General features: G+C 36.3%; 2 protein-coding genes across 3 annotated transcripts in view; one reads left to right on the top strand and one right to left on the bottom strand.

Annotated features, from left to right (window-relative positions):
- The window catches only part of LOC121301414 (lysosome membrane protein 2-like), a 42,833-nt gene extending 26,993 nt beyond the window's left edge, over positions 1-15,840 (bottom strand). For both annotated transcript variants that reach the window (XR_005947620.1, XM_041230796.1), the window contains exons 1-8: positions 15,545-15,840; positions 12,622-12,779; positions 11,011-11,158; positions 10,024-10,215; positions 9,605-9,696; positions 8,874-8,993; positions 5,751-5,929; positions 5,301-5,419 (exon numbers count right to left, since the gene is read on the bottom strand). Coding sequence is in view for 1 of the 2 variants with exons in the window: in XM_041230796.1 (XP_041086730.1) it covers positions 5,301-5,419; positions 5,751-5,929; positions 8,874-8,993; positions 9,605-9,696; positions 10,024-10,215; positions 11,011-11,158; positions 12,622-12,779; positions 15,545-15,664 (1,128 nt within the window). In the remaining variant the exon portion in view is untranslated. The remainder of the gene's footprint in view (positions 1-5,300; positions 5,420-5,750; positions 5,930-8,873; positions 8,994-9,604; positions 9,697-10,023; positions 10,216-11,010; positions 11,159-12,621; positions 12,780-15,544) is intronic.
- Positions 15,841-16,089: 249 nt separating this feature from the next.
- On the top strand, positions 16,090-24,070 carry LOC121301422 (protein FAM47E-like). The gene is made up of 8 exons (XM_041230812.1): positions 16,090-16,272; positions 17,015-17,384; positions 17,962-18,143; positions 18,738-18,900; positions 18,996-19,196; positions 21,278-21,433; positions 22,533-22,610; positions 23,246-24,070. Exons 1-8 carry the CDS (start codon positions 16,205-16,207, stop codon positions 23,369-23,371), a joined length of 1,344 nt encoding a protein of 447 aa, XP_041086746.1. The 5' UTR covers positions 16,090-16,204; the 3' UTR covers positions 23,372-24,070.
- Positions 24,071-24,123: the final 53 nt, after the last annotated feature.

The following is a 24,123-nucleotide window of genomic DNA, read 5'->3' as shown; positions in this document are numbered from 1 at the left end:
TAAACATGCACATGGCGTGAGTTGTGCCATCCTCGTGTCTAAAGACAAATTGCACTTTATAACACTCGTGCTCATAACCCATATTTATAGCCCGTGTATTTTATACATAAACACCAACATTAATACTACATACAACAAAAAACACTAATAAACACAAAGGGGCGGGATTCTGCCCTACACCATATCATTAACATTCCAACATCAGGGCTAGCAAAATCGCTAGCCCGACGTTCAGGGCCAACCAAAAAAATCTATTGGATGGCGTGGGTTTTTTTTGGCTGCTTGCCCAACGGGCAATTCAATGTTTTTTATTCTATAACAAGATAATGTTCTGTGCTTTAATCAAACAGGGGTTTCTCAATCGAGATTCCGCTCACAGATCATCCTGGTAAAACATGTTTAGAGGGATCAATGTGTTGCATTGGTAATGCTTGTGTGAATTCCGGGGCGACGTACACGTACACATTTCTTGTGACCAATTTCTGGGAGGATAGCCCCGTGTAACACCCCTGACAACTCAAGCAATCATATGTAGTCAGCGTGCTGGTATGTCACATGATTGTCTGCTTACTGAAACGAAGGGTAAAACGGACACTTTTATATTGAAGGATATGACTTTGTAAACATAAGTTACAGCCTGGAATTACAAGCTACTGTACTCTGCTCTGCTTACCATGATTCACATTTTGGTATCTTGTTGTTACCTTTATTAAATCATTAACATTATTTCCCAACCCAGGGAAAAAAAATAAATAAACTTGAATACGATAGTTATTATCACTGACTCAGATTTAGCACGTGCATGTCGACATCGCTTTTTTCTTTTCTTTAATGTGATTAACAAAATGTACCGGTAATTTTATTTAAAATGTATGGCGCTTGCTTGTAACTTATTGTACCGAGTGCAGCAACAGTCTCGGGTTCAAACCGTCAGCCGAGTGTAGATATATATACTATTTTCATCCTCGCTATCTCGAGGTTAGATAGATAGAGATACACACTCTATTTACATCCTTAATTATATGACTAAATACTGATTTAAAAAAAAAATTAAGTAAATCAAACTGCTGCTGATGTTGGCTCGTACAGCTCTATGCAACCAGCATATTCTTCAATTAACAGGATATAGCCAGAATACTGGATGCAGCATGCCACAAATAGGTACTGTACTTGTAATTCTACTTTTATTCACAATCTCATTGTTATTATTAGGCTTCCAAGCCAAATGCTGGGAAGCCTATTGTTATTGTTAAAGTTTTTTTTTTTTTTGGGGGGGGGGGGGGGGGGGGTCCCAAAACTTTAAACTGTTGCTGTTTCGAGGCTGTGTGACTGATCAGGTTCGGACTTGGCAGGTAACAAGCTGGATACATTGGCTGTCAGATGCTGAAAAATTTTTCCTGCTGCGTCCTTGCAATTGGCGCAATGATGCATTTTTTGATAAAACCTTTCAAAATCTTGGGAACCGGTGAAGCGATTGATCTGAAACTTGGCATATATCATCAGCATCCAAACCTGCATCAAGTTTGCGAAGCAGAAGTTGCTGTGATAAACTTTAAATGTCAAAATGGCTGCTGCAAATCTTATCGAAACGTGCCCTTAACAGCAAACTGCTGCTATTGAACACCGCTTCACCAACAAACTCCAAACACGGTAGTTATTGGACCAGTAACAATGGAATACAAATGTCAAAATGGTTACGTTTTATAAAACAAGATGGCCGCCAGTTGCATGTTTACATCTGAACTTTAAAACTGTCTCAGTTGACAAACTGTTTACTTGACTAACTCGAAACTTCACAAGCATCATCCTTGACACTGTAGCAATACAACTGACTTAAGAAACTCACGTTAAACAAGATGGCTGCCTGACAGATTTAAAAAAAAAAAAAAGGTTCAAAATCTTCTTCTGTGGAACAGTTAAGTTGCTGATTTTAAACTTGGCACATTGAGAACTAAACATTTTTAGGCCAGTACTGATACTGGGGCTTGGGAGCCATAAAACTGCCTGGCAGTTCTAGTTAGTATTATTATTTAGTGCTAGTAGTGACAAACACTGTAATAAAGAAAATCAAAGAATAAAACAGTACTAATATTATTAATAGTTTAGCTAATGCCTTTATCCAAGGTGACTTCCTTAACTTACTTCAGCAGCTTATATTGTTCGTTTTGGATTGTCCTTTTACTATAGCGAACAAAAGGCTTTGGACCCAAACAGGGTTGTTATAACGAGGGTGTACTGTATTAAGTATCTGACTTGTGTTTAAGACAACACTTGCAAATTTTAATATATAATGTGTGCACATTTGTTATTTCATTTTTGTTATTTTTCACCACCCATAGTGTTCAACATTTAACAAATAACATACTGCAAGTATACTTCTGCCAAAATTGTCTGGTTTTAGTATACTACTGGTACCATTATATATACTGTCCTACTTTGGCACAAGTATACTTGCAGTATACAAATTTGTATATTAATTTTGTAAATAATGCACCGTAGTTCTCAAATGGACATTTATTAGATTGTATCTTATTTCTCTTTTGCATACTTGCATTGTCTCTTGCTAGATTTGCACCTCCAGATTCTGACAAATACTTTTAGAAAACCAGGAGCAACTTCTGCTATGGACCAAAAAGCTATAATGCTCTGCAGCTGCCCGCCTATGTGGATAACTATCAAAAAACTAGTAGAAACTAACTAAAACAAAAGTCTGGGGAAAATAAATGGAAATCTGGAAACACCAATGGAATTCGGCCTATCTTGCTCGTTTGGTTGTTAGTAGCTTATTGATCCCAGAATCTCATCAAGCAGCTTCTTGAAGGATCCCAGGGCGTCAGCTTCAACAACATTACTGGGGAGTTGGTTCCAGATTCCCACAATTCTGTGTGTAAAAAAACACCTCCTATTTTCTGTTCTGAATGCCCCTTTGTCTAATCTCCATTAGTGACCCCTGGTCCTTGTTTCTTTTTTCAGGTCGAAAAAGTCCCTTGGGTTGACATTGTCAATACCTTTTGAATTCTGAATGCTTCTTTGTTCAAGACTGAATAGATTCAATTATTTTAGCCTGTCTGCATACAACATGCCTTTTAAATCCGAAATAATTCTGGTCGCTCTTCTTTGCACTCTTTCTAGAACAGCAATATCCTTTTTGTAGCGAGGTGACCAGAAGTGAACATAATATTCAAGATGAGGTCTTACTAATGCACTGCACAGTTTTAACATTACTTCCCTTGATTTAAATTCAACTTTTCACAATATATCTGAGCATCTTGTTGGCCTTTTTTATAGCTTCCCCACATTGTCTAGATGAATACATTTCTGAGTCAGCAAAAACTCCCAGGCCTTTTTTTGCAGATTCCTTCAATTTTAGTATCTCCCATATTATATTTATAAAATCACATTTTTATTGCCTGCATACAGTACCTTACACTTTTTTCTATTAAATGTCACTTCCCATGTGTCTACCCAGTTCTGAATCTTGTCTAGATCATTTTGAATGACCTTTGCTGCTGCAATAGTGTTTGCCACCTCCTATTTTTGTGTCGTCTGCAAATTTAACAAGTTTGCTTACTATACCTGAATCGAAATCATTAAATGTAGATTAGGAATAGCAGAGGGCCTAATACTGATCCCTGTGGTACTCCACTGGTTACCTCACTTCATTTTGAGGTTTCTCCTCTAATCAGTACTTTCTGTTTTCTACATGTTAAGCACTCCCTAAGCCATGTACATGCATTTCCTTGGCGCGAGATACACTGAGATGGCAGCCCCAATACTAGCAACACCACGTTCTTAATCCGGCAGTTGATTTTCAAACTCAAACAAGCTCGCCTCACCGGGACGTCTAATTAGAAAAATCAACAAGAGCAGCAAAATACAGATACAAATACAGACAAGTGAACAAAAAAATAAAAAATTTCACAATAGAACAAATATACAGAAAACTCAGTGAAAACAAAAACAGCACTGAAACAAACGTTGAGTAACAGCATAACACACAAAGAGATAACGTGCGAAACAACACACTAAAACAACTAAAAACTAACCTAGTGACGCCCAATCAGTCAACTGAACTTTACATTGTTTGTGAACCATAACTGTTAAGGCTCATACATTTGCTTCTTTAGCCACAGATTGATAAAACATATACATCCCACGAGTACTTAAAACACTAAATTCTTTCAGAAAACATTGCCTGTGACCAGGGATGGAAATAAGACTTGCATTGCATAGTAGTTTCACCCTTAAACTCATAGCAAAGGAATGAAGCAAACTGATCTTCAGTAGAAAGTCTTATTAGAAAGAAGTAGACAGAGAAGTAGCCAAGTCATTTAGGTAAAGTGGCTTTGTGTGGCTGCAGATACGTTCTGAACACTTTTGGGACATACATGCGTTTGTGTCTATGTGTGCTGCGCTTATCTGCAGCAGCACACTGTACGCAATGTAAATAGTATCTATTACAAAGTACAGAGCCCCCCTCTTGTGGTAGAATTCAGAGATGAAAAAATACTGTAAAGCCATAAATATTTGCCAGCTTTTTATTATGCGTTTTTCGCGTAGGAAAAAAAAAAAACACACAAACATTTTTGGTATAAAATCAAATTCACTAACAATACATACTTGGTATATTGCAACAGGTCAGCAACATTTCTGGAGCAAAATATTTATGGCTTTACAGTATAAGAAACAAAGTTCATTCCCAAAACTGAAGCAGCCCAATTTTTTATATATATTAGACACACACACACACGCAAACACATAGAGGGATTTAAGGGGTTGATTTAGTAAATCTATACCCAGCCGGGAGAGAAGCCCTGGATTCCATCAACCACAGATTTTTTAGGTGTAAGAAGATCCACAGATACAGATTGGTGGTTAATGCAATCGAAGGCTATAAAATGCTGTAAAAAAAATCCCCAATTTATAAATGATGGGCCTCATACCAGTAATTTAAATCCCTGATTATATATAAATCACCAATGAGCACAATTAATACGATTTACTAAATATCAACAGCAGTGCATTAAGTACAGTGTAGATTTCTTGTTTGTTTGTCAATTTGGTTTGAATTAAACATGATCTACTTGGTTCATTGTTTACTATTTGCGAACAATGAACCAAATACTGCAGAATTGTCAAGCAGTGCTTCTTCAAGACAGCACATGGCACCCTCTGTCCTAAAAATAATTTTAAAAAAAACTATTAAATTAACCACCATCAAGACTTGCTAATGAGCACTGCAGAAACCTGTAAAATGAATATCGGTTTTCCAAATCAAAACACACATTGTAACTGCTTACCGGGTTAATATCCATTATTGTTTGATGATCCTCCTTATTTGGATTCATTCCGACCACATCATCAATGTATTTCTGTTCTGCCTGATAAAAATGCGGAGATGACATAATAATTGGCGCACCTGTTACAATAAAAAAAAAAAAGTCACTTTATAAAGTCTGAAACTGGGGACAAGGAAATATTTTTTCCTATAAATGTCCTGAGTTTTGTTCAGTCTGTACCTTATATTTGTTCCCGGATAATAAGCCAGTTATAAAGAAACAACAGAAAAGCACTGGTCATGGTTCTAATAGGGTTGTGGAAATTGTGACATAACAGTCAAGTGTGTGACAGAGCAACTGGCTCACATAAAACAAGCCTGAGTTCTAAGAAACAGGCACCAAATGAAACACTGCACTCCTCCATCATATGCATAACAACTATTCCTGTAGTCATGATCCATAAGCTTCTACCTTGCTTGCACATGCTGACATTTAAGAGCCCTGATCCCAAGCAGTTTTCTGCTGGCACACAGAAGCCAGCATTCGCCGGATTTACTGAGATATTGGCAAATACTTCTTTGGGTGGCACAAATCTGTAGGCAGGTATGCCCTTCACATGGACTTCCTTTTCAAATGTAGCATAGAGAGACCTAAACAAAACAGAGCAAAGTCAGAGCACATTCAAGGTGTTCAAAATGTAGTTGTCAATATCATTAGAATAGACACACATGCATGAACAGTGGTGTATATTTGTGATTCCTCTACATACATTATCATCTAGACAGAATTAGATCAGTTGATTCCCACTCTGTTATTCTGTGCAATGTGTAAATTAATTCTAGTATGAGCGCAACGCATCTGTAACAGTAAAACCATAGGAAACTAGTCGAATTGACAAACTATTCTGATAGTGTCATAACTGACAAAGCAATTATTCAAAACCTTTGTTTACAGGAGAGGTAGTGTTCGCTCTTTAGAAAGACACGTGCTCTGTGTGTTGAGAATGTGTATAAAAAGACCCTATTGCACTTACACACCATACCCAACTGACAGCTCTTAAGTACTTCAAAAGAGGACTGATAGTAGGAGCTCAGCAGGCACGTTGTCACAGACGGTTCTGGCACGTCCCTTTTATGCTGCAAGTCATTAGATCCTTTTGCATGGAAGGCTTTGGTTGCAAGAGCGTGTGGTTCTTTGATGGACCCAGATTCAGTTAAAATGTGATTGCCCACCGATGATGGGAATGAGAATGTAGAGATGGGAGCCCAGCTAATAAGATTTAAGTTTTTGCAGGTTTTTGCAGTTTTTCCGTGTACAGCAATCTTTAAGTCATACCACAGATTCTCAATTGGATTGAGGTCTGGGCTTTGACTAGGTCATTCCAAGACATTTAAACGTTTCCCCTTAAACCACTCGAGTGCTGCTTTAGCAGTATGCTTAGGGATATTGTCCTGCTGGAAGGTGAACCTCCATCCCAGTCTCAAATCTCTGGAAGACTGAAACAGGTTTCCCTCAAGAATTTCCCTGTATTTAGCGCCATCCATCATTCCTTCAATTCTGACCAGTTTCCCAGTCCCTGCCGATGAAAAACATCCCCACAGCACGATGCTGCCACCACCATGCATCACTGTGGGGATGGTGTTCTCGGGGTGATGAGAGGTGTTGGGTTTGCGCCAGACATAGCGTTTTCCTTGATGGCCAAAAAGCTCAATTTTAGTCTCATCTGACCAGAGTACCTTCTTTAATATGTTTGGGGAGTCTCCCACATGCCTTTTTGTGAACATCAAAAGTGTTTGCTTATTTTTTTCTTTAAGCAATGGCTTTTTTCTGGCCACTCTTCCGTAAAGCCCAGCTCTGTGGAGTGTACGGCTTAAAGTGGTCTTATGGACAGATACTCCAATCTCCGTTGTGGAGCTTTGCAGCTCCTTCAGGGTTATCTTTGGTCTCTTTGTTGCCTCTCTGATTAATGCCCTCCTTGCCTGGTCCGTGAGTTTTGGTGGGTAGCCCTCTCTTGCCAGGTTTGTTGTGGTGCCATATTCTTTCCATTTTTTAATAATGGCTTTAATGGTGCTCCGTGGGATGTTCAAAGTTTCAGATATTTTTTTATAACCCAACCCTGATCTGTACTTCTCCACAACTTTGTCCCTGACCTGTTTGGAGAGATCCTTGGTCTTCATGGTGCCGCTTGCTTGGTGGTGCCCCTTGCTTAGTGGTGTTGCAGACTCTGGGGCGCTTCAGAACAGGTGTATATATACTGAGATCATGTGACAGATCATGTGACACTTAGATTGCACACAGGTGGACTTTATTTAACTAATTATGTGACTTCTGAAGGTAATTGGTTGCACCAGATCTTATTTAGAGGCTTAATAGCAAAGGGGGTGAATACATATGCACGCGCCACATTTCCGTTATTTATTTTTTAGAATATTTTGAAACAAGTAATTTTTTTCATTTTACTTCACCAATTTGGACTATTTTGTGTATGTCCATTACAAGAAATCCAGATAAAAATCAATTTTAATTCCAGGTTGTAAGGCAACAAAATAGGAAAAATGCCAAGTGGGGGTCAATACTTTCGCAAGCCACTGTGTGTATATAGCAAGGACCCTGTGAACTCAAGTTTACCAAATTTTTAGGGAAAGGAGGGGTAGAGCATGAGGACCATGAGCTCACATTCAATTAGATTTAATTGGGTCTTCTGACGTATTACATGGAGAAAAAAAATGGTCCATGCTCTGAAGATCTCTGAAAAAGCTGGTTGCTGTTTGGTCGTAACTAGAAGTCTTTGCTTTTGAAAACATTTCTTGTTTTTACGTTGTATTCTACAACTACACTTCCATATAGTAGAAGGTAAGAACTTTTCTGAATTCATATCTCATTTATATTGATACATTGCTATAAGGTTTTCGCTTTGGAGATTGTTTTACGATTTAGCGGTTGGCATATCTATCCTAAGAGCTGGGTATGTGATAACCATACCTGTATTACTGTGTTAATGTATTAATGTTGTTAAACCTGTAAAGGCACTGGAACCGCCCAGATTGCCTATTAGCAGGGATCCAAATTGGCTTGCAACCACTCGATCCATTAAGCATTAAAAAGAATAAAAAGAAGGAGAACCGTTACTGCTCTGATTCGATGAAACTTGATTGTGTGATTTTCTTGATTATTAAAAGTTGTCCTAATTATTTAAAAGTCTCCCCTGAGTGTAAGAATGTGCTTAGAGCAATAAAAGAAGTACTTGCAAATTCTGACAATGTGCTTCCAGAAACAAGACTGCACAACTTACTGATGCGTCACAGAGTTACTGATGCGTCACAGAGAAGCACGGTGCAGTCAGAGGACTACTGAGGGAAATTCTTCAACAGAATTGCCTGAAGGAATTAGAACTACTCATTAAGGTACAGTCTTGTATCCCACTTAAACAGTTCAGAAAATCTGGCAGTCTAACTCCTCAGTCAAATCTGTGCCACACTGGATGCTTGTGGGGGCCCAAAATCCTATTAACCACCTCAAGGCAAGTACTGTGTCCAATCCCCTGTATGTTATTCATCTATTTCATTGTAATTGTATGGTCACAGTTACACCCACCTGCACAAATCAGATGAGAAAATGTAGATTGTTTCATTTTTTGTTATGAGTGGGTGAAAGGAAGCTGCATCAGTCCCATTGATCATATTACATGTCTCGGTGGTCCACCAATCCAGCGAGCTAAAAATGAAATTACTTCAATTTAGCATTTGTTCTGTTATGTGAATAATAACCATTGAACCCTAAAATTAGACAGAAACAAGATATACACAGGCTTGACACTGATAAATGGACGCTGGAATACATTTAGTGTTTCGTTTAGTGACTACTCTGTGTGTTACCCACACATTTAACACAAAAAAAGACCAAAAAAAAGTTTGTAACAGCTTTTTAAAAAGATAAAATAGTTAAAAATATGCTAACTGTGTCAATGCCAAAAACAATAAGTTATCTGTATCACAGATGTTGTTTGCTTTATTATTTGGTACTCTGAGGATATGGGCAGTTAAAGTGAAACGTAATCCTAGTTTGTGAGGAATAGGAAGCTTGAGACAGCCTCAACTACAGTAAAAGAAAACGAAACAAATTAGGCTCTGTTTATGAAAGGCACAATGCAGAGAAGACTAAGCTATAGAGACATGTTTTATACAGAAACCAAGGAATTATATATTTGAAATGGCACTGTTTAAAAAAAAAATGTATAAAATAAAAAAAGGCACAAATCTAGCTGCATTCATTTATTTCAACCAGTACAGCGACAAGAGCAGACAAATATTGAGAAACAAATATACCTTTTACCTCTCCACTCAACTATTCTGGCAAAGTCTTTATAGTCCTGACTGCCAGTCAGGACGACATATTCACCATCATCAGTGGTGTTCATCTGGGAAATCAAACAGATAATAGCTCAGGTAATCATTACTATATTATTGTGCAAATAGTCTTGTATACAGGACTACATGTGCTTGTAAATTTTAAATCTATTACAAATCAACATATAAAAAAGGTGCAGGGGTTAATATATTAAACCACAGGAACTACTATATCTTCACAAAGAGCTGTGTGTAATATAAGCTAGGGGGCCTGTTTCACAATTGTAGTTTTATATCCAAATCCATTAAACACTGTAAACATTACATTCTTTGGTTTAAAAAAATAACAGCTGAGTTATTCATTGCAGGTGTCAAGTGAGTTCAGACATCAGACTTACCTTATAAAAGAGGCCAAAGTATTCATCAATTTCAGGGCGAACTTTGTGAACAACAGCAAGTAAAGGATCTTTGTAACCCCAGAGTAGTTCATGTACAGTACGGGTCACAAACAGACCTATATTTTGGGACTTCATGTATGATGATATTATGTTACTTATCAGTGGGTGAGTTTTAAATTTTTCAATCACTGTCTGTATGAAAAATAAAAGAAATTCCATTAATTATTTTCTATCCACAAAACAGGTTTTTGTTGTTTGTTTTTTTTACAATGAAACATACACAGTAATTGGATTAAAAAAAAACATCTGGCTTATGACTGCCCTTACATGACTGACTGATTCACTAGAATTATAGTAATACTTTGCAGAAGTTTCACTCTATTAACATTGTTGTGTACTGAATGGGAAAAAAAGGGTAGTGGGATATTTTGTAATGCTCTAAACAGCTGTGAATCTAAATAGCGATGCCCTTTAACACTGTATTAAGTCTGTTTCTATATTTCACCAGATGTGATTTACTGACTGCTTATTAGCATTACTAAGCATGTGAATCAATAAAACTAAATTTCAATATTAAAATACATGTTCCTAAAATCTTGAAAAATCAGTATGTAATAAAAAAAAGCTATCTATTGAATAAAAAGCCTTGTAACAATAGACCAGTTGTGTCTGGCTTTGTCATCTGGCATGTGAGCACAGGGTACAATATTAAAGAATGGTTGCTTTCACTTCAGACGATTTCAAAAGTTAACATGGACCAGTCTAAATGTCTGGCTATTGAAAGGAAAGAGCAGCACTGTACAGACTGAATGACAATACAAACACTTCAGACAGGTTGATTGCAAATACCATGCATTTTGCTCCTCTTATACTTGCGTCAGGATAAACACTTGGAATAAATACAAATACAAACTGTCCTGATCCACTTTTTCTCCAAGGTTACTATTATGCATTAGACAGGCCATGGTGTATGTTTTGTTAACTTACTATAGCAGGAACATTAACAGTTCTGATTGGGTCATCTTCTCGGTGTCCCACGGACATCTCAGGCACAAACACATATGTCTTGGGCATGGTGGCTGATACTTTAGTGTCATTGTCCAAAAATCTTAGATTGTCCTTTGGCCTGAACTCTCTAAAAAAAAATAATAATAATAATAATAATGATAATAATAATAAACAAGAATTCATGCACTATGTAGACTATTCTCCAACATATAGCAATGAATATATGCAGAACAACTGAAGAGCACTGTCCATTTTGCCTTTCTAAAGAGCCCTATTTCACAAATACAATACATTTTTTTTTTTTTTTTTTTTTAACTCTAGAAACGTGAAGTTTACTAAGATGTTCAATGCAGCACCAGTCTTAGTAACATGTGCTTTAACCCTTTGAGTAGTACAAATGTACCGGTACGTCATTGAATTAATGGTCCCGAGGGAGTATGAAAGTACCTGTACGTTCTGCACATTTTGAGCTTTCAACTTGAACTTGAATTACCGAGTCTACAAAACTGCTGACAATCTGATATAGCAATTCTAGGTGTTTGTAACACCTTGTAGTGGTCTATTGCGCCATCTGCCAGATATTTACGGAATTACACCCAACAAACTCAGTCACAAAATGTCAATAACGTCTGGAAAACGTCGAGAAATGCTCTGTGGGGAAGGTACTAGAAATTATATTCAATTTCAACTTAAATTCTTCTACTGAATCAGGTGTTAGTGAAAATATCAGTGAAGAATATTTACCTTCAACATCGACTGGCCCAAGCTCAGACAACGTGACAAGGATCACTGAGCTACGTTTCCTCACTGCCTTCACCCTCACCACGTGTTTACCCAGATGTGATGGATGGATCTCTCCACATGTTGTTGATCCTGATCATTGTTTATTGACTACCTGCCATTTTTGTCAAAACCTTTCACTATGACAAGTTAACGATTAATATTTACTTGTTTTGTTTATTTACTGTAAGAAATAGTTGTTTACATATTTTCGTTGTGTAATAAATTCTTAACAAGCCTACTAACAAATGTGTCGATCTGAGGAGTGTAAAGATGAAAAAAAAAAAAAAAAAAAAACACTCCAGTGGGCCCAACATTCTAAAACTCACTACTCAAAGGGTTAAACACTAAAACATGTTTAATGTAATAAATAAACAAAATGTCATGACTTTGTCTGACCTCATTGTTCAATTCCCTTTTTACCACTAGCGATATGTGCTTTTTCCTAATATAAATATCTGGGGGAGTTTTGGGGAAGTGAACAGCAATTGCTGCAAGACGAAAGGTTTCTAAAACAATCTGATTCACTTTTATTTCATCAGCCAGGCTATGCGGCAATGAGAACTTTATAGGCAGTCCGTTTTAATGTTACAAAACCCAAATATGAAATGCCTCTCCTGCTGAGACATGCAAGAAGCTATTCTAAAATTACTATTTGCACAATGCAGTTGATGGTTGAGACTTGTGTAACTGTCTCAAAGGACATTACCAAATCAAATCCTAGAGGGAAATACTGGCATTATTTCAATACAGAATTTGGGGAGTAGATTAGATGCCAAAGTGCATGTCTGCTTCAATTGTTAGGCTTACCTGTAAGTGTAAGGTCCCTTCTCCTCCACAAATGGCCTCTCTCCTAGAAGTACCTCCAAGGGGTTTCTCAGGTCAAAGAAATAAAACTGCATATACACTGCCGGAGGAGGGTTCTCCCAGGCTTCAAACGCTTCAGTGCCATTCTTCAGTATTATTTCCTATGAAAACAATGAGCATTGTCCAGTTATTACCCCCTCTGGTATATGTTTAAACCCATGTATCATACACTAATCCCAAAAGGCTTAATAGCAAATAAGGCACAAGCATAAGGAATGTTCATGTTTGAATCACTCAACACAAAGTTTAGACCCCAAACAAGCAAATCAAGGTCCTTAACACAGTAGTAGCTAAATCAGAGGTTTTTAAATCTGGAGTGGAATGGGCCTCCAGGATTGAAACTGCCCATCCCTAATATTGATGTCATGAAGCAAATCCAAACTTTTCTGTTCCATAATTGTACCACATGCCAGTGTGGAGCTTGGCATCAGAAAAGGCCCTACAGATGATGTCATTCTACATTGTAACAAGGGTTTTACAACCAGGACATAATTCCAAACAGTTGACCCAGGAAGACAGTTTCACTTCTACTCTAAAACTTGTGACCCAACAGAGAGACACAAAATCATGTAGGCCTAAAGGTTAAAGGAAACTGTTAATGTCTGCAAAAATACTGAAATAAGAAAGTACCGGGGCTCCAAAAAATAGTGTTACACGTCCCCACGTGTTGCTACAACTGGTTAAATAATTACCTGCAATTTCTCTATCATTGTGCACTAGAGCAGTCTAAATATCTAAAGGCGATTTTAAAAAAAAAAAAAAATTATATAAGCAGGTATGGTCACCTGTATGAACTAGTGGGTCTTATAACACAGTAATAAGTTACCAGGTAAGCACGTGACTACTGTAGATGTGTCTGATTGTTTTTTTTATTGCAGAATAACAACCCATCCCCCCAGTGTAAGGCTTCACTTCTAAGATACTGTACCACTCCCTTCAGTTTGAAAGAATCAAGTTAGGACAGGTACAGTAATTCTGTTAACTTTGTTTTCCATTCAATAACATAACAGTTTACAAACTTTTGAAATGCAAAAACAAATAGGTCATAGCATTAGTTAAAAAACATTATATTAAATCCATGGAACCATTTTCAAATTTCTTAGCCTAGCACAAACAGAGGAGGTGTCGGGGAAAAGAGGGATTTCTGTATGGTGGTTCTCATGCTGTTGAATTGAAAGTTCGATAACAGGACATAGACACTCCACATGAGATGATCACAGTATGCAAAGGAAGTGCCAGTTTTGTTCTGATAATGCACATTATTTGTGACTTACTTAAACAGTAATACCAGACATTCACTGTCTAGAATGTTTATTGGAGCTAAAGAGACAAACTGATCCATATTCTCTGCTAATTCCTGATGAGGAGGGTATTATTACAATTATATGTCAATGAAGAGATGTGCATTTTATTGCTGTATTGTTTTTTGATGCATTATAATTCCAGACCATTTCTCTGCCATGAACATCTATTCGTTTTATAGGTCATAAATGTGCAGTTTTGACAGAAACACATGTTATAGCATACTCTGTACTCAGGACTACAACAGGTTAAGAAAACTGGGTCATTTCACCAAGCAAATGAATTTGTCCCCACCCCTTCACTGGCTTCTTTCCTGTCAATAACCAATCAGGTGCTTCCCTACTGACCGACATGCTTAGGCAGTAATCTGTTTTGACCCAGAATACACTGCTTATGTAAACTGAATCAGGGAGTACAAGTGCAAACAGATTAGGCACAGAAACTGAGTTTCCTTACACCTAAAGTGGTAACAGATTGCTCGTTTTAAAATTAAAATACAGTAGATGCCCGTTACTCAACCCTGACAAAGACAACTTTCGCTTATTAACAACATATTTCCAGGAACCAATCCCGTCCCATAGTCTTTAATGTTAACAGAATTCTGATATTAGTAACTGCACGCCGGTTATTGACAGCTTTATTAGTAGTTACCAGTGCTACAGAGCGCACTTGCATAATTTAAGCACATACTTCATGTAGCTTTTATAACACTGACTTCGCAACTGCGTATTTCTGGCGGACAGAGACAGAATCGTGGCTTTGAAACTGGCTACGAAGCTTAACGCAAAATGGAGATGGATTTACAGTGGCAGGTGGTACACTGTAAAAAGCAGATAACGTTGGACAATTTCTTATTTTAAAACTGTTCTTCAGAATTGATTGGAAGTACAACACATTTTTTTATGATTGCTTTACTCATTGCAACAATGGTAGTACATCGTTGTGTAGTACTATTAAGCCTACTGCCTTTTTTTTGTTTGTTTGTTTTACACACGCGTGAAGTAAGTAGTTATATGTTTGGGTATTTTGTGTTAATCGCTGTACATGTGTATTATAACGTGATTCTTTTAAAACTGCACATTTGAGACGTGTGTGGCAAAATAGCTAAGATTTATGGAATTATGCTGTTAGCTAAAATTACTTTAATAACTTTACAAAATATTTGACGATGACTATTAACATATGTTAAATATCCCTTCTCTTCTTGGAGAATGACTCTTAAAATAAAAAAGTGGTCTAGGTTAAAATAGGCAACAAATGCCCCACCCCTGTCATTCTGCATGTATCCACTTGTCACTATAAATGTTTTGGAGGATCGTCTCAACAAATAAATGACACTTATGATCTGTGTGCTTACAGAAAATGGCAACATTGAAAACTGTTTTGAGCATAGCCCGTCCATTTAAAAATAAGGCGAATTACACTTGCTGTATGAGGCCCGACTGAACAAGAAAGAAAAAAATAACACCGGACTGAACAAAAAAAAAATGTTTTCTGATTGAAAACTAGCACAGATTTTAGACGATAAAAAATAAAATAAAATACAAAAAAACCACACACTTACCTTCTTTATTCGTGCGTTGAGTGCGTTTTGGAAGACCTCCGACAAAACCAGCGCGATGCTGACAATTACAACGACTACTGACAGTATCCCAGTGCTGTAAATACAATAGGTGTTCTTCATCTTGGATGTTCGTCTTCAATTGACTCAAGACTGAATGAATAATATGACTATTGAGCGTTTATACTAGATGTCGTCTCTCCTTACTCTGTCAGTTATACGAGGTCACGTTCAATGTCTCAGTGAGACAAACTAAGTTTCGATTCTGGTATTCGTGTTCCACCAGCCCGTGAGTTTCAATAAGTCAACACCACCCAACCCAAATTTATTTGACACAATCAAGCGCCGCAGTTATTTTGGTCGCACAATAATGACGTTTTTACATTAACTTGAATAGATTATTTTGTTTTCATTCGGCGGAGTTTTATTTAATAATATTAGGGAACATTTGAGAGAAATAAAGGAACTATTTTCATTCAATTACTTATTTTCAGCTTTTGTCAGTTTAGGATAAGTAGTCACATCCGGTTGTTCAACACGTGCCTTGTCGGTTTCTTAGCAACGGCGTTGTGTACACATCAGGGTTGAGCGATAGCGCATGTTTAGGATTATTTTACACTGATGCGAGTTTTTTGGTGACTGTTGTCTAAAGTACAACATTAAATGGATGGAAGAAAAGAGCTTCACCTTTCGTTGGGGAAACATGAAGGCAAAATAAATCCCCAGCCATGGTAAAAAAAATATTATTATTATTATTATTATTATTATTATTATTATTATTATTATTATTATTATTGCGATATCACTCTGGTGTTTTGTTATGTTTTTTGGAGCTCGGTGGTTTATTTTTAAATAAATAAATTTAACTTAATGGTACTGTATTATGTAAAACAAAACACCAATTGTAACTTGTAACTTAATAGTATGTATGTATGTATGTATGTATGTATGTATGTATGTATGTATGTATTATTATTATTATTATTATTATTATTATTATTATTACAAAAACCATCTGTATAATATACGTATAGTTGTAGTACAGCGAAAAACACTTAATAGCATCAGCCTCATACATTTACAAAACACAGCACTTTATATGATCAAAATGATTGTACTGTATGGATACACGATTACATGAAGTTGATTTTCACTGTACTATAGCTGCATGATGTTGGCCTAGTATGTGAATGTTTGTTTGTTTTTTTTTTGTTTTTTGTTTTTTGTTAGTTTTTTTGTACATGTATAGACCTTACTATGTTTGTATTATAATTATTTAGTAAAACACACCCCCACCCACACACACACACATATGTGTGTGTGTGTGTGTGTAAGTGTGTGTGTATATACATTGTGAATTCTTTATTCTTTGCTTTTAACACAATTAATTGACACATATTAATACCAAAGTTGTATTCTTCGTGGTAGTCAGTAAATAAAACATGCTATATATTTTTGTATGATTATGTGCAGGTACAAGGATAGATTGCACACAAAGTATCTGAAAGAAAAGAAGAATAAACAACAACTATCTGGGGCACTAAATGGCTCCCGGTGGCGCTTTTTAAAAAACGGAATGGATGATTTCCGAGATGGCTACCCGCCTCTTAGAGGGGAGGATTCTTTTATTCCAAATCAGAAGGGCCCGCGCCCTGTTGTTCATGGTGAGCCAGTCTCTTTGAAACCACAGCCAAGAAAGAGATTCACCAAAGAACAGGTATGTTACTCAAAGAAGAGCCCGTTGCAGCAGGCTCGCGGGGAGTACATCGAGGAGATTGAGTATGGCCTTACCCAGCACCCCCTGGCTCTCTATCCACACCTGGAAGAAGGGCTGCCTCCAGAGGTAAGGCACGGGATTTTGTATGTTGCTAATATGCAGTTTCATGAGAAAAACTACCATTTGCTGTACTGGTCTTGGTTTATGTTATCACCACTTTACTACTGTTTCTCCATGCCCCCCAAGTTAAACTGAGATAAGTTGATTTTTAAAAAAAACATTTTATTGTAATGTAATCACCCTGGATTACCTTAATCCATAAAAAACAATGTCTCCGCTAAATAACAGCTATAATAATAATAACTATAACACATATTTTGTTACTTCCTCATAATTTAAAAACATATTACATTGTATTTGTATTTTTATTCTAGTACAGTGATGTTTTTTTTTTTTTTTCAGATTTTGTGACTAGTAGTCTAAGTGAGGTCTTACCAGTGCATTTTTTAATAATGGTATCTCTTTTATTAGCTGCCTGCTACAACTGTATATAAATATATAATATGCAGCTCAGTATTTTAATGGAAAAAATATTAGTAAACCAATGTTTTGACAACATTTATTTTTAGAACATATTTTGAAGCAAGGTTTTTCTGCTTTGCATTTTCTTTGTCATATGGTATTAATTCCATTTCTTAACTAGCTTTTTGAGGAGGTCGTGGATATCCTTGACCCCGAAATGCACTTGAGTAGCGAGATTGGATCCTGCAGAGCAGACTCTGCAAAAGAGCAGGAAGAAATCTCTACCGGTCAAGAGAAGACAAAAGACAGAGCTCTGTCTACATCTAAAGGGGAGCTGAGCACAAGGCCTTCTGCTAGTGCCATGCAAGTAGATTTGTTTTATTATGTCATGCAGAGGTGTCACACCAATCCACTGCGGGAGTGACTTTTAAATGTCTGTCATATTTCATAAGATACAGTGCTTTGTACTTTGTACTTTGTTCTAAAGGAAAATGGCCACAAGGAAAACTTTTGTCTTAACCTTGCTGTATCTGTATATGTCATCCTGTGTTTGACTTTACAAACAGCACATCCTTTACCAGATAAGGCAAGACAGAGCATTATTAGACTTAAGACAGCGAACACCTCTAAAATATCACAGAAAGCCCTACATTTCCAATATACTTATTACTTATTCTTGCTTACTTGTTCTGTGATGCGCTTATTGTAATATTTGTATTTTTCTATAAAACAAAGGTGATTTTGATGTATTTCTTTATGTTCTTTAGCTAATTTGATTAAATCCTGTTAATCACAGGGGTGCTCAGATCGGTTTAACAGTGACATCACCCTCCAATTGCTGAACCTCGTCAGACAGTTTTCTGGCTGTTTAGTCCCTTCTAAAGTTTTCGTATAGTTTCCGGTGGCCACTTGTGACAAAAGCAGCCCCGGTGATTCTGTGTTTCCTATTGACTTTAGAAGTGAAGACTCGAAACATAAAAACCCATACATGTGGCTTCAAGACAAGGAAGATGCGGTGAAGGAGGATAAGAAAATGAAGATAAAGCACCTTCCATCTCCATCCCTTGATGAGGACATAAAACAGATCACTAAGGAGTTTTGCGAATGGGTGGCTTCTTTGGTAAGCATTATAAGCGGTAGAATAGATGGATTTTTTTTTTTTTATAAGAAAGCTTGGTATCCCCTTGTTGACAGTCGTTTCTGTGCCTATTGAAGGGTGGAGAGAGTAATAACCTGGATGAGTCCACTCTCATGAGCCTCTTCGGCAGTGGGTATGAGAGCAAGCCTGCCCTCACAGTACCTATCCAGGTTGTGGAGCTGACCAATGTGCCTGCAGAGTTAAGAATGGCTGTCGGAGAATTTCGACCACCGACTGACACTAAATCACAGTTTGAAAAGGATGGTGAAATACCAATGGTAAGAAACAGAAGGGTCCTGATCTTGAACATTTTCAATTCTTTATTATAAGTATAGATATCGATTTATTGTAAGTAGAACATTATTGTCATTTTAAGAAACTTATATTTTTAAAGCACGAAATAGCCCAGCTATCAATTTCAAACTGAACAAAGGGACCACTAGAGGGCAGTATTGGATTGAACAAAATATAATGATAGGTTATTTTAAGTTATAGGTCAGGTCGGTGGTTCCCAGCATTTTTCAATGAGGGACTGGACTACCTTGGTGTTTGAATTATTCCCACGGACCACTTGTCAAGCATTTTTTTTTCACAACAGTAATTTGAAACTAATTTGTATGTGTATATGTAGAAAGTAAAGTATTTATATTTCATACCTAACTTAATGAGATTCCTGGGCTTGAGTCTTGGCTAACAATTCATCAGGGAATATTGTCATTTTAAGAATTGAAACTTACTATTGGCAAAGTTCCCAATTTTAAAGTTTACAAAGTTTTGTTTTTTTGTTTTATTTTGTTGTTTTGTTGTTGTTGTTTTTTTCACATTCTGAATGCTTTGTATATAAATGGCATTTAAGAGTTTAGTTTGACAAAACCTCTTGACAAATAATGCACTGGGGCTTTGGGTCGTCCTCGGACCCAATAAATTTAAATACTAGTGCTGGTGCACACAACCGTTACCTCGTGTAGCAAATTAACATCACCATCTCTAACGCAATTGAATGTACTCAACTCGTAGACGAGGTGGATGGGAAGCAATTAGAAAAAAAAAAAAAAAATGATTGGAGCGTGTTCAGGATGTTACATACCTATTTTGGTTGGCTGTGATGTGTAAACTAAACGGGATTGGTGGCGACAGTCGATAGGATTTATAGCATTTTTGTAAATATGACAGCGGCAGGAACAGACTGTACACATTGTTTTCACACTACGGTACAGTTCACAAGTCAAGCAACACATACAGCCTCCTTCTGTTACTATGTGCAGCTCCTCTCTAAAAACGTTTAATATGGAAATAATAAGGATATTCCTGTATCCCTGGCAACACTGCAGCACTTATTGTATATTGTTGAAAATTAGAAGTACTAACACTGTGGTTTTAATTTAGTTTTTTTTTTTTTTTTTTTTTATATTTTTGTTTTGTCTGTCTTGTTCAGTTAGGTTCGCTCAGTTAGGAATGTTCAATGCAATACGTTATGCGATGAATGTACACCTAAGCTTTTCCGACAGCCAGAATTCATTCTTGTAAACCTGTTCTGTTCCTTCATAATGTGTAACAATTTTTTACATTGTTAAAAAATGAATCACACAAAGAAATCTTTCGACAGTTATTATCGCGAACCTTCTGTTAATACATAAAATTTTTATCAAAGGGAGCTGTATATATAATATTATATATAGATATATATATAGATATATATATATATATATATATATATAATATATATATATATATAATATAGATAGATAATAGATATATATAATATAAATGTTTTTTTACAGTATATACCTATATATAAATACTATTCCTTTTTTTTTTTATATATATATATATATATATATATATATATATATATATATATAATATAAAACACCCGTAATAAAATAAAACAGGTAAAGGGACAAATGCAGACTACATGCATATCTTATAATTATATATATAATGTTGTAAAAGCTTTTTGTTGTGTTGCTTAGTAATACATATTGTAGTAACACAACGTGTGATTCTGTAGAAATGTTTTTTTTGCAAGAACTGCCTAACTGAATTCTGGGAGTTGTTTGTGGACCACCTGGAGTTTACTCAGCGACCACAGTTTGGGAATCACTGTTGGAGATGACAAAGCTCAAAAATTAAAATGAATGAATGAATGAATGAATGAATGAATGAATTAATTAATTAATTAATATCTAAGTTCCAACTCGTTATCTAATTTTTGTTTAGACTACTCTACAATAAAAGCCATTACTGAAATTACTGAAACCTTTACTGGCCTTCACTAAAACATGGTTTGGAAATGCAAGATATGAAAACACACAGGGACACTAAGTGGGAATTAATTTTGTACGTATTCATAACACAGAAATCTTCTTACCATCCAAGCTGGGTTAAGGTGAAGTATGGAGCCTGGTATCTTGACCCAAAGACATGGAAGAAAAGAAATGCAGATGAACCACTCAAAGACCCTAATGATGTTCATGAAGAAAAACTGGACAAAATGCATAAACTTAGTGAAAAGGTTAGTTATGCTGCTCTAAACTTTCCAGTACAGTAGATACTAACTGTAACCACAAATCCACTTCTGTTCAGAGGTTTCTTCTGCTCTGTCACACTAAAGAGTATTTCAGATATCAGCCTAGTGTACTTTGCTGCATGCTGGACTCCAGGCTTTTACGCTTCACTGTAAGGTAAGGATGCGATAGTTGGGCGTTCGATGAGTATCGTGGATAGTGATTTTCATTGATTTAGTATCCAGAATATATTCATGTGTGGTACCTCACATCCAGAATAATGAGTATGTGAAGGCTACATTTAGATTTTGGATAATAGTTAAGCACAACAAGTATCCAGAATACCAATCATACATGGGACTAATTGCTATAACCTATAAAACCTTCTGACTTCTGACAAATCTAATCTGACATTATTTTATTTTCTCAGTGCTCTGCATCACAACTGCTTAACCGTTACTGAGGAGCCTGAGTTACTCTAGACCTCTAGACCTCGAACCTTGCCATGCCTCTAAAAGGAACCAGATCTTAATCCTGTAAACAGAATCTTAAACCACTGCCTGTTAATATGTTAGACGATAATTGGATGATCAAATGATGATAATTTATGTGAAAGTTCCTGTTCCCTGAATCTGTGGATTTAAAAAAAACACACACACATGGCTAAGAAGATTTGAACTAGCTGTGTTGGAACATGTAAAGCACATCCCATATAGTCTGAGGCTTGGATTGCTGTGTGTGTTCCTCTCTGTTTTTCAAACAGATCAGAGATGTCTTTGTAGATTAACTGTTTCACCTTCAAGGGTTTTATTATACCAACAAATGGTGATTAAATGTAGTAGCCTTTCATCTCAAGTGAGGTAACAAGTGAAACTAATAGTCCTCGGTTACAGAACCACTGCATAATTTATTATAGTTTGCCAAAGATTAGCCCTGAACTAAAAGGCAGGTCAGAACGGAGGTGCATTCAAGCTAACAATGTATCACCCCTGACTGTAGCCATTGCAATTTAGTTCCTTACTAAAATCACAAATGCAAATAAACAAACAAAAACAGATCTACTCTCACTTTTTACTGATGTTTACTTTTTGTTTTTCATATAAAAAGGATGAAGAGTTAATGCAGCTGCATGGGACACACACCTTCAAAGAGTTTATTCTAAACAAGGGGGTCAGAGAGCCTGAGGTAAGAGCAGGCTCAAAGATTAAGAGTTTATTATCAGAGCCATGCCAAAGCAAACATGCAGCTGAACAGTAACATTTGCTTACAGGTTTGGTTACAACAAAATTATTTTTCATTGCAGACTGTTTTAATTCTAAAACGAAAAAGGAAGCATGTTTACGACTTTACTGTATTTTAAAAAGCTTGATAATATTATAAAGAGTTTTTAGCAGACACAATTTTTACATATCTTAAGTACAAAAAACAGCTGATAAAACTGTGTGTTAATAAGGGGGAGTACATTCTGTTAATACTTGAAGTTAATAATCGTTGCTGAATAAACATATCAGGCAGTGAGCTCATTATATTGATCCTCCTCCCCATAGCTACTGATGCACACTGAAACTACACTCTTGCAGGCTTCTAGGAAGACCCTGCTAGTGGCGGACATATAAACACATTGCTTATTCTGCTTTTGAGATCTATTGCTGCTGCAGTCCTGTGAAAGAAAATAAAAAAATAAACAATACTCATCTTAATCGCTAAATCAGTAAATGGGAGGAAATTAAAATATGCTTATTATCAACAGTGTGCCCAAAAAATAAAGGACCACGATTAGAAAAAGCTGTATTTCAGTGACCACATTTATTTCTTTGCAGTTCCTTAAGAAGATCTTCTGGCAAGATGATGAAAATGGAAAAGCTCAGAAGGACAGTAAAAGAGGAAGTAGAAAGGACCACGACAGAGCTATATCTGCATCAACACAAGGAACAATTGTCTATTAATGGACTTCTTTATTAGTTGTATTTGTAATGTTGATGTTGTTTTATAATTCCTTAGTTTTTATTCAAACCTGCCTTTAATCTCCAATTCTGTTTGAAAGAAATGACTTGCTTGTTTATTGTATTGTCTTATTCCTATATGTTAATGCATATGGATAATCAGCTGCTGTTTTACAGGTATTCATTGCCTTAAGTTAGGTTCAGTAAAAACATTGCACGTACTTAAGGGGGGGTCATTACATTCATATAAATATTGTACGATTTGTATAAAATCATCAGTTTATCTAGAATGTATTATTCCAGTTTGGGATTATACTTACAGTGGTAGTTACATGTGCTGCATAGTGAACAAATACATAATCCTGATAAGTTGTGTTATTTTTATATGAAATATTTGGAAGTCAAATAAATCCTTATTCTGGAGCATGCTGTTTTTGAGATGTAAGAGCTGAGGTTTTGGATCTGCAGTACTGCTGCTTATTCATAATTGAAGACCTTTCTAGGCAATGCATAATTAGTTCATTTATTACAGAGCAATACAGTGGAAATAACGTCTTAATGAATTGTGCCTGGCTATCCAGGTGTTCCACAATGATTGCATTGATAACAATATTGTGCTAGTGAATTGAAGCCTTAACGAATTCAACAAATCATGCAGTGCTAGAGCAGGGCTTTAATGAACTATTAATATTAGTAATAACGACGTCCTATTAACCGTATCGCAAATATGTGTTGTTACGATTAGGTTTTGTACT

The sequence above is a fragment of the Polyodon spathula genome, chromosome 2, assembly GCF_017654505.1.
Source record: "Polyodon spathula isolate WHYD16114869_AA chromosome 2, ASM1765450v1, whole genome shotgun sequence".
Classification (NCBI taxonomy): domain Eukaryota; kingdom Metazoa; phylum Chordata; class Actinopteri; order Acipenseriformes; family Polyodontidae; genus Polyodon; species Polyodon spathula.
The sequence above is the reverse complement of the archived record's forward strand: the minus strand, read 5'-3'. Positions and strand labels throughout refer to the sequence as shown.